Source organism: Megachile rotundata, chromosome 2 (genome assembly GCF_050947335.1).
Source record: "Megachile rotundata isolate GNS110a chromosome 2, iyMegRotu1, whole genome shotgun sequence".
NCBI lineage: Eukaryota > Metazoa > Arthropoda > Insecta > Hymenoptera > Megachilidae > Megachile > Megachile rotundata.
In genome coordinates this window covers 9,843,644-9,855,084 of record NC_134984.1, presented here as the reverse complement: position 1 = coordinate 9,855,084, position 11,441 = coordinate 9,843,644, and the positions used below count along the sequence as shown (strand labels likewise).

The 11,441-nt window shown below is 32.0% G+C and overlaps 1 protein-coding gene and 1 long non-coding RNA gene across 3 annotated transcripts; one reads left to right on the top strand and one right to left on the bottom strand.

Annotated features, from left to right (window-relative positions):
- The first annotated feature begins 6 nt into the window (after positions 1 to 6).
- Positions 7 to 8,187, top strand: LOC143266601 (uncharacterized). 2 transcript variants are annotated; one of them, XR_013041554.1, is made up of 3 exons: positions 7 to 143; positions 230 to 367; positions 7,542 to 8,187. It is a non-coding gene; the product is annotated as an uncharacterized LOC143266601 (long non-coding RNA). The 2 variants fall into 2 exon arrangements; XR_013041555.1 differs by lacking the exon at positions 7,542 to 8,187 and adding an exon at positions 2,107 to 2,591.
- On the bottom strand, positions 3,126 to 8,961 carry LOC143266600 (uncharacterized). The gene is made up of 3 exons (XM_076542005.1): positions 8,810 to 8,961; positions 6,736 to 7,154; positions 3,126 to 6,313 (listed from the first exon to the last, which is right to left on the bottom strand). The coding sequence occupies exons 1-3, from the start codon at positions 8,855 to 8,857 to the stop codon at positions 3,370 to 3,372; spliced, it is 3,411 nt and encodes a 1,136-aa protein (XP_076398120.1). The 5' UTR covers positions 8,858 to 8,961; the 3' UTR covers positions 3,126 to 3,369.
- Between the last annotated feature and the right edge of the window lie 2,480 nt (positions 8,962 to 11,441).

Genomic DNA, 11,441 nt, shown 5'->3' with positions numbered 1-11,441 from the left:
CCAGCGTACTGCTAGGGACAAACGACGATTCCTGACCTATGTAAGGGTCGTAATTTGTGGCTCGATGCGTACTACGTTGTCGGTTGTGGATGGATCGATAGAAACAATCGGAATTCAAGAGTTAGGTTGTTTCGAAGCAATAGGTGAGCAATAGGACAGATTTGGTTCTTATTTTGGGGTGCTTTTTATTGAGGATTTGGTTCTTAATTTGGGGTTCTTTTTATTGAAGATTTGGTTCTTATTGGAGATGGAGGAAGGGTAGGTGAATTTGAGGATCGTTCGAAAGTTTTGTTGAAAGTATTGCGTGGTAGATGTTTAGAAGGGTGACACTGATGTTTCAACAGCGGTAGTTGAGGAGGTTTAGTTGGTAAGTGGAGCTGGGTTTTAATTTGAATTTTTCTTTCGTTGAAGAGTTATGTTGTATTTGAGGATCGTTAAAAAGGTTTATTGAAGATATAAAAAGATATAAAAGATATAAAGTGAAGATATAAAAAGTGAAATTACAGCGATGTTTTAACAGCAATGGTTGAGGAGGTTCAGCTGGTGATAATGTGGAGCTAGATTTTTAATTTGAAATATCCTACTGTTGAGGGTAAAAGAACGTTATGCATTTTGTATTTAAAGATCGTTTGAAAGGTTTATTGAAAATATTAAATAGTTAATATTATTTCAAAAAATGAAAGAAGAATTGCTATAATTTCAAAGAATTACAGCAATATTGTTTCAGTCGAGGATGTTTGGAGGATGAGGCTAGGTTTTTAATTTGAGATCTTTTACTGAGGGTGCGAATATCATGTAAATTGCATTTGAGGATCGTTTGAAAAGTTTGTTATGAATATATTGCATGGTTGACACTGTTCAAAACCTATGATAAGAGATGAAATGTTATTTCAACAGCAATGGTTGAGATTTGGTTGGTGAAGACTTAGAGCTTCATTCTTAATATGGGATTCTTTATTGAGGATGAAAGAACATGATTCAAGTTGAATTCGTGGATTGTTATAAATTTTATTCTACAAACGTTCATACATATAAAAATACTAGCCCCACACGATTAGTGTACAGAATACATAATATTATTTATTATTTAACACTAGTCTAGTAAAAGTATTACAAAATGTAAACGCAGTTATACAGCTTCATTTGATTCAATAATGTGTCTACACTTACAAGGATTATTTAACATTTAATAATTTATTAACGAAATATATTAAGGACTAACGTTTATCAATTAAGTATTATGACAAAGTATTCAACAATTTGTTAAATATGAATTTTTCATGCTGCATAGAAAATTTTTGTAATAAATTTAAGACTGTCATTATAGTGGCTGAAGTTAAAATGGCTGACTATTATAATAGACTACTACTGACTATTATAAAATGGCTGACTATTATGATAAACTACTACTGATTATTATAATAATGCTTTATATTTATTAATATATACAAATGTTTATTTACACAATAATGTATAGATTCCATCATTCACAGATACTATTTTCAAACTAATAAAAAAAGACCTAATAAATTGAAATTGCTCTCATTGCAAATCAACATACGCTTCATGCAAATAAAGTTATAAGTTGTAACTTCTCAAAGTTATAGTTATATATTGGAATTTCTATGTGCAATTATATGTTATAATTTCAATAAGTAGTTACAAATTAGAACTTCGATAAGTAGTTATAGATTATAATTTTCGATGAGTATTTATAGGTTAGAATGTCAATAATTAATTTCAGGTAAAATTTTCGTTAAGTAGTCATAAGCAAGAGTTTCAAAAAATACTTACAGGTTGAAATTTACAGATTTACTTTGATAAATAGTTACAGGTTAGAATTTCAATTAACAGTTACAAGTTAATATTTCAATAATTAATTATATATTACAATTTCAACAAATAGTTACATGCTACAATTATAATAAGCAGTCACAATTTTGATTTCTTGAACCTTCATTATCTATAACAAAGATTCAATTACTTTTCTCACGAAATTAAATTGATAAACGATCGAAAACAAGAATGATAAAATCAAGTACGTATCTAGGCAGCTCAAATCTTTCGCTAGTTGTTAGAAGCCGACTTGCATTGTTACAAACACAGAGTAACTGGGGTGGGCACCCTCTCCGGTGGTTGCCAAGAAATATCGATCTGGCCAAAGGGATGGATGCTGCTGCTCTCAATGGTTGGTCTACAATACTTTATCTCCTCTTCGGGGCCGGCACGCCTTAAATAACTCGGATTTCACTATCATCTCATCATGATAACGTGCCAGCTGAAGACGTCGTTTCCCGAATGCTGCTAATATTTCATTGCACCCTTATCACTTGGGTTAAAAACATTTTCCTGTTATAAAGATAACTTAAAGTATTTTAAAAATATTGGGTTACTACGTATCAGATGACAAATGAAACTTACAATGATGTGATCTAACGACAAAGGTACTTTAAAGTCGCAAGAGAATTTTTTGAGATGATTTAATGACGCAAAAATGCTTTGTGAAATGATTTAATGATGCAAAAATGCTTTGTGAAATGACTTAATGACACGAAAATAATTTACGAGGTAATTTCATGGCAAAAGTACTATGTGAGATTATTTAATCACAAATAAATATTTTATAATAGAATTTAATCCTTCTAAGAATTGATCTAACAATTTAATCCTTCTATGCGTAACATTTTTTTAGAAATACTGCATAAAGTACTCTACTATGAAACTTTTCTATTTTTAACATAAATAAATTATACATCTTAAAATTAATGATATTATTGAAAATATGTCTTGTTCTTGTATATTTACAATTTCTTGTACTTTTTTATAATAATAGAAATTGTTTTAATATTTTTGATTCATCAAAAAATATTTGTTTAATTTTACTTTCTTGTTAGCATTATTATTTTAGTTTTCGTTACTATTATTTCATTTTCAAATTAAAAAATTTATGCAACAAAAAGAAATTACATTTAATGAATTGTAAAATATATTAACAATGCGCATCTTTAACATCATTTCCTTGTTTATTACTAGTTTTATGCAAAAGTTCAAAAATGTATTTCATTTTTAAATTAAAAGTATCCTACAACAAAAGGATGTCAATAAAAAGCAAACTTCAACAAGCACTAAAATATATTAACAACATCACATTATCGTTACAAACCATCTAGTATAGTACACATCTAAAACTAAATAGTCAACAAAATTTTTGAAAAATCACATTTTAAACTGAACAAAACGTTAGACAGAATCGTAACCAATTCCTCCCCAATCACGGAAAGTAATCGTGTTGTTAACAATTTAACACGTTGTCCCATCTAGTGCAATCGAGTCATCAGTCTGTCATTCATCGCGGATCAATATCCTTTGCTACATGCAGCTCGAGCTACCCTCGTAAACGTCATCGGTTTGAGGCAGCCTCTTCATCAACAGATCCTTCACGCTCCTGCAAAGTGCCACGTACTGCAACAATTTCAGCCTAAAATCAGCATCCAAATCGGTGATTCGTCTCTCATAATTATTGAGAAGGTTCATAAACTCCTTGTCTTCGCAATCTTTAGCTCTACAACATTTGAACGAACGTTTATCAAAAGGTTTCGATCTTTCACCGCGCAAGGCATCTCCTCCCTCTCTTCCTTTATCCACCGAAACTTCAACACCGCGATAATTCCTGAAAGCAGATTTCGGTGCAATTTCCTCTTTACAGATTCCTTTTGTCAATTTTCCCGCTTTGAAATCGCAGCTCCTTTTGTGGGCTTTATGTTTCACTTTATCATCAAATTGGTCAACATCGAGGATCACTTTGGTAGAAGTGAAAGACTCCACGCTGGATCGTGTTCTTCGTTTTTCGTCACCATCGATTGTTTGGTTATTGATCTTCGAGCCACCCTTCTGTCCCAGAAACCTTGAAATTTCACCCAGTCTGATCTTCCGGAACACCTCGTTGTCCTGGATCCTTCTACCTCTGACTTCCTTCTCCTTCAAGCACCCTTCCGTGAAGGTCTTCTGAGGACCTCGACTCTCCATTTGATTTCTGGTCGTGAACGGACAACGAATGGAAGAACAAATTCGTTCCTCGTTCAATTTCCCGCTCGAAATGCTGACCAGGTATCTGTCGGTCCGCAGATACGTCTTCGACGTACTGGTGCCCTTGTCCCTCTCCTCCAGCAGCAGCCTTCGAAGTTTCTTGCGAATGAGGTATTTAATTCGATCCAGCGCGGGAAACGAGCTGCAAATGCTTCCTGGAACGATCGATCCTCTCCAGAAACTGTTCTTGCGTCGAAACAGATGTCGGGATCCGGTATCCTTTTCTTTATGCAGCGCTTTGCTCGAGCACAAACAGATAGGTTTATCGCTTGATCCAAATTTAACGTTTGTCTTACGGTTTCTTTTCTTCGAGTCCTTTTCTGGGAAGCTTTCTGTTTCCATGCAGCTGTTCGAACGAGAAAATTGTTTCCTACATGTGCTATTTGAATTGTTCGACTTACAAGAATGGGCATTTTCTTCGCGATCAATTATATTTTTGTTTTGATACTGTTCTCTGGATGCACTCATCACGAACGTTCTAATTGTCGGGTTATGAACGGTCTTGCATACCGATTGCGAAGGAGGCAGACATTTTGTCGAAGGTTTTGTAAGGTTCTTCAAATCCCTTGTGGTCTGATTTTCGCTGTCAGAGATAGGCTGGAATTTTGTGACACTTTTCATTTCCTCGGACAGGTCATTGCCACAACGAGAACACTTATCGCTTTTTGAAGAACTGATGGAGCTGCACGTTTCTTTCATCGAAGAACTGTAGTCCGTTTCCAAAATGTTCCTTTCAAACTCTGCAACCAGTGTCTTCCGAAGAGAGCTCCTTACCCTGATATTTGTCTGTAATTTTGAAGCTTGAGTTTTCGATTCAGAAACACTTTCTACGATGTGGATCTCCACATTATCCTTCTCAGTAACATTTTGCCCACATTTTTTTGTTAAATAAGATTCGTCCTTTGTATTCTTTTCCGAATTGTTTACATACAGTACGTGACAGTAGCACTGTTCAGAGTCTGAGACTGTATGGTTTTGTTTCACTTCGTCCTTCAAACTTGAAGAATAACTGCAAACAGTGTGATGCAGTTCTCTTTGATCATCCATAACCGATGAGTTAGCACAAGTGTAATTTTTCTCGGCTGGATAGGTGAGCGCAGTTTTTATTTCTTCGTCATTAATTGCTGTACTAGTTTCATCTTTGCGAATTTCTACAATGCCTTCTTCTGCACTGACTTTATTTTCGTTAATTTTTGCGTTATCTTCATCGCATATCTTCACTATTGATCGTTCACTATTTTCATTCGCAGAAGTGGAATTTTCATCGAAGTCCGTCTGCGATTTGGTGAAACGAGCAGAAAGGACGAAGTCGACCTCTCTTCGCTCTCTTCTCGACCACACGAAATTCAGCTCTTTCCGTTCCTTTGCATCTTCCGCATGGCTCGTTTTTGTCTCCCCCAAAGAGTGATTAGAGCACTGGGAGTAAAAAGCGACCTGTCGTTCCTGAAATTCCTCCTTGTTCGAGTCGTCAGGTACACAAAGATTTGAACATCGAGATTCGCATCGATTCCCCACGTTCCTGCAAGAGGATTCGCGTTTATGAACGTTTAAACAGATCGGCACTCGTGCCAAGAACAATAGAGTCTTGGATGAATCGCGTTGAAGGGTCAAATCGATCCGCCCGGGTCGAATCTGGCAATTCAGACGCAGTCGTCGAATCGTACAGCTGTCCATCTTCTTAAGAATGTCGTTCATGCAAGAACACGCGCTGCGAATTTCGTGCTCGAATTTTCGCCTGATTAGGATCAGACAGGAATCTGACAAAGATGGATCTGCCTCGAATAATCGCACGATCAGGTGACTCGGTTTGCAGGGAACGGAGAGACGGGTTATTACTGGATTCCAAAGTGTGGAACCATTTGTGCTCGCTGTTTTGTAAATTACGAGCTTTAATTTGGGACTTTTTGGACAACGATTTTTACCACATTTTTTAGTGCAGTTGGATGGTTTTAAATTTTTTTCTGTAGATGAAAGAGTGAATTCTTCAACAGCTTCTTTTGTTGAAGGAGTGTTTTCATTAAAACAGAAGAGCATCTCTTGGTTGTGTTGAACTTTTGGATCTGTTGTGTTATCGATTTTTTGGTTGCAACTAGGATTGGTAGAATGTCTTTTGTTGCTTGCAAACTCTTTTGTGCTTGAACCTACTTCCACATCCAAATCGCTGTTACAGTTTTCTTTCTTACATTTTTGTTTGGTCCTTGGTGATTCGCAAGTTGCATTTGTTTTTCTGTGAAAGAACATGTTCATTAAAATATTATATATTTTTAACTTTGATTTTATCATGCACTTTAATTTAAATATGATGATCTATCTGATCATGTAAAATGATCAAATATATTTGTATTTATAATCAATAAAATGTATTTAATTTTCTGAGTACATAATAAGTCAAACAATATTATTATAATATTACTATAACAAAAAGTGAAATAATTTAAAAATTCTCATCTTCAAGTTACAAACTTTTTCAAAGAAGATTTCTTCAAATTTATTTTTCATCAAGATTAATTTACATTTTATCACTGAACACATAACATGTGCATAACACATAATAATTTAACTTAATTATAAATTTCAAAGTGAACGTATCGACGTATATGTCGAATAATCGACAGCAAAATGTAAATGAGAAGAAATTAATAAACTCACGACAACCAATAATCCTTCTCCTTGATGAAGCTCCATACGTTCATGTTCTTCATAGCATTCTGTTCGGTCAAGGAATCAGGATCCACCCTACTTATCCCAGTATTCAGAGCAACCGGATCTTCGAAATGTGTCACTCGGCCATCTTTTAACAGACATTCGATCGCGTGCTTAATCGCTTCCTCGTCGATGTCCTTGGCGCGAAACAGATCTAAATAGTTCAACCAAGCAGCAATGGCGTCCAAGCATCTCTTCACGCGTGGGAATCGTCTGGAGTATCTGGAACTCGATTTGCAAACGAATTCCTCCAAGACAGAGTGGATTCTATTCTCCAGACGGGAACCCAAAAGTGGTTTGATCCTATCGGCGAGCAAACGAAATCTTTCACAGTCGAATTCGTCATTGTTTCCTGTGTGGGGATCCTGGAATTTCGGAGGCTTCATTAGGAGAATCATTGCACAGCAGTATCGTAGCAGTAATTACTTTTAGTGGACTTTAAAATATGAGTAAATATGATATGAAGCCATAAGATGGCGCGTGAAGAAGCTGTCGTGTTTAGAAGAGCTACAGCAGCTAATTGGTCAGAATAGAAAAATGGACGCTTAACATACATATTTTTGACAGTACTATTAGCTTGAATGATTACACACATCAATTAGGTCAAAAACAGTGACAGTCGGTAAATGTCTTAAGAGTGACTGAATTTAGTACAAATTACATTTTGCAGTTATTGTCAATATTATTATTATTCCTTGAAAAGTAGCGCTGTAAGTGAAGATGGAGAGAGATATAGTTTCTTTTACTTATAGGGTCGACCTCACGCGCCAAGTCATCGATTGACATCTGTACCTTACTCAGGAACGAGTAGAATAAGTCGAGGGTTTAGGGTCAGACAACGCTAACCCCAAAAACAGGTTGGAGTCAATGCTTCGTCTAGTTAGTGTTCTTTGACACTTAATAAATTTCACAAAATGACGACGATGTCCCCACAAACTTATAAACTGTTCATTTTTTTCAAAATAATGTTTTTGTAACCGAAACGATTTTTGTGATCGTCTGTTATTAACGCAAAGGATGAATTTTTGGGATTGCGTTGTCTGACCCTAAAACCTGAATGTATAGCACAGTATGTTTATTTTGAAAGCGAAGAAAATCCATATTTTATTGTTATGAGATTTTCAAGGATTTGCATTTGGTTAAATTTAAAAATATTGGTGAGCACTAAAAGACACATTTTGTGTACTTTTTTGATGTTATGTTTATTATCCAGTAACGTAAAGTGCTGGCTAAAAAAGGTTTTATTATAACCAAATGGTTTTGCTCTACTTTTAAAATGAACGGTATAAAAATACAATTATAAGCACGCGCATTCAGATAATATAATGTATAATGCATAATGTAATATAATGCAAAAATATAAAGTATAATGTAATAAATGTATTGCACGTGCAATGAGTGATCTTATATTAAACTTATACTGAAAAGAGTTCTTTTTATTGAATTTTACAAATTTATGATTTTTGAATTTTATTAATGTTAAAATAAACACCTGTTATTTTATCATTTTAACGTACTACTAAATTGTGAAGTAAACATTTTTAATTTAACGAAAGCTTTTAATTTATTGAAATTGTAGTTGAAATTTATTGAATTGTGTTACAGTTTTAAATTTATAGAAATTATTTAAATTACAAGTACCTAAGTTTAGAAATTTACACGTTCCAAATTTTACAAACTTTCATATTTGAAAATTTAAGAACTTTTTAAGTTCACAAATTTTCAAAATAAGAAATTCTTAAATTTAACCAATTAGGATCTTGCAAATTTAAGAACCACTAAAGTGAAATTTATTTATTAAATTTATTAAACAGAGAAATCAATGATCTTCAAATTTAGAAACTTACTAATATAAAAATTGATAGTTTTGAACTTCAGAAACTTGCAAATATAAAAATCGACAATTCTCAAATTTAAAAATTGCAAACATAAGAAAATTTAAAAGCTTTGAAATTAATAATTTGAAATTCTAAAAATAAATAGTAGAAAGTGTGTAGGTTATATATATTTTTGACATTACCACGAAAGTTTGATCAGCGTCAAATTGTGCATACGTCAATTCTGTCATGACACGTTACATCTGTAAAATATTGATTAATCTTCAACATTATTCGAGGATCTTGGTTTCTGAATATTTTTAACCAACATTTTACGATCCCTGAACACCGCCAAAGTATCTTGCACGAAGTTGGTTAATCAGATTCGTTTTCGTGAATCATTTCAGGCTACATAAAATATTTACAATCATAATAATTGTATATTCACTTATGAATGTAAGATATACAATTTTAGTTTATTTATATAATTTTAATTTATTTACACAGTGATCTCCTGAACTAAATATAACAAACTTTTATAAATAATTGGATCCTCAGTTTGAATTAAACGAAATATAATTGAACAAGTATCTGTGGATTTTGGTAAAAATTTATTAACATAATGCGCAATTTTAATTTTTTCACGCAAATGTTTCCTAAATTATTTGCAAAAAATATTTCAAATAAAACTTGAAAGGTAATCTAATAAAGTATAGAAAGACACTAAATTATTAACAGTTACACTTACATTTTCATTTCTATATTTTTTGTCCTCAGTATCCAAAAAATACTAATGCAAAAACAAAAAGGATGTCCTTGATTTATAATATATACATTTATAAATGCAATAATAATGTACGTAAAAGCACACTATAACAATGGTTATAATACAAAAAAATATATTATGATAATAGTATCAATGAAAATGCGCTATTAATATAACAATAATATTTAATACAATATTAGTATAAATAAAAATATAAAATAAATATAACAATAATATAAAGAAAGATCTGTTATAAATATAATAATATAAATATAATAATACATCTCTGATTCTCAATAACTATTTTAATTTATTTAAACCATTCCAAAATTAAAAATTTGTACAAAATGAAAAGAATAAAAATTGTGTTCATAAAATCCCTTTCAACATTGAAAAGTTATGACTTTAATATTTTATGTGTCGTTTCATTCAGCTCATTAAATGTTTAACAGAATAAATAAACTCTACCAGAACTAGAATATTGTAAAGCTTATTTATTATGACTCTACCTTGTTTGAAACATGGCGTTACATAATTTATAAACGCGAAGCCTAACGAAGTTGACGGTCCATTTAAATCAAGGAGAATTGAATTTATGTCGACAAAGGATCCAGGTTGGAACAAACTACCACTTAGCGTTTCATTCGAAAACCAACACCTTTAATTAATGTTATTTACTGTTAATTGTTTGCTGCATATAATATGACAACAATAATACTATTTATATAATACGATTTTTAATTAAGTAGCAATTTTTTTGTAATGATTGAAACTGTGATGAAATATTCAAAATTTCTTATTATGATATTTATATTGGGAAAAAATTCTGGCTTACTGTTTTAATAATTGTTTATTAATTTTAATTAGCAAGATAATTTCAATATATTCATATTTCACAGTTCTTTTACTCATTTTGATTGTAACAAAATTTGAGAAGTTCTTAAATTTTAAAGAAAACATGAAAATATTGAAAATTATAAATTTTGAAAATTTCATAATTCAAATTTTTAAACTATGAAAATTCCATGTTCTCAAATTTTAAAGTATGAAAATTTCATGATCTCAAATTTTGAAATTTTGAAAATTATAAATTTCTAAATTTAGGAATTTAAAAAGTTTCAAGCATACAAATTTGTAGTCACGAATTCTCATATTTACAAGTTTTCAAATTTACAAACACAAATACTCACATTTACAAATTTTCAGAGTTATAAACTTTTTAATTCAGAATTTGTTAATTTGTTAAGTGTAAATGTAGAAATTTTCCCATTCACAGGTACTCAAATTTAAAATTTTCAACATCATAATTTATCATATTTAGAAATTTTCAAAATCAGTGATATTGAGACACTACGTTTACAAATTTACAAAATCAAAAATACTGAAATATTCTACCTTCGCAAATTAACAAATTATCAATACCATAGGGTCGAAAATTAAAAAATTCTCATCTACACAAATTTTCAAATTTACAAATTTTCAAACTCATCCTCAACTTTCAAAATTATCAAATTTTCAAATATCCCAATTTACCGTCACAGATACTAAATTTTTCTCTAAAAATTTTCCCACTCAGAAATTCTTGAACTTCCGAAAAAAAGCTTCAAAAATTTCTTAAACTCTAAGAATCAAATTTTCTAATTTTCAACCTTTGAAACACTGCGGCTGTCAACAACTACAGCATCTAACAGCATCAGAAATAATATTGTTGCGCCGAGGAGTACCCTCACGTGCAGCCATTATTTATTTCAGAATACAAACTAGTATTAACAAGAGCTTTAAAACTGTTTATTAAATTGTACAAGAAGTTGACACGTCTGTCCTTTTGAAATTTTTGCTTCAACATCTTCAAGAACGATTGTACAGCAACTTCACAAGAAAATTCAGCATTCTGCAATGAGTACGAACATCAAACGAATTTCTAAAAGAGAAAGTTTCCGATATAAACTAATTTTGGTTAAACGAGCTGAACTTCGTTATCTGGGAATAGGGGTCGGATAGCAAAATTGAGGTTCCTGCAAATATGCTAATGTGCTTTGGCTTAAGTGCGGTGTCGTGTAGGCGAGGGT

Coding starts and splice junctions, on each gene's coding strand:
- LOC143266600 (XM_076542005.1), bottom strand. CDS start 8,857: ATGACAGAATTGACGTATGCACAATTTGACGCTGATCAAACTTTCGTG. Junction 7,155..8,809: donor ACGCTGATCAAACTTTCGTG/GTAATGTCAAAA, acceptor CCGAAATTCCAG/GATCCCCACACAGGAAACAA. Junction 6,314..6,735: donor GAGAAGGATTATTGGTTGTC/GTGAGTTTATTA, acceptor GTTCTTTCACAG/AAAAACAAATGCAACTTGCG.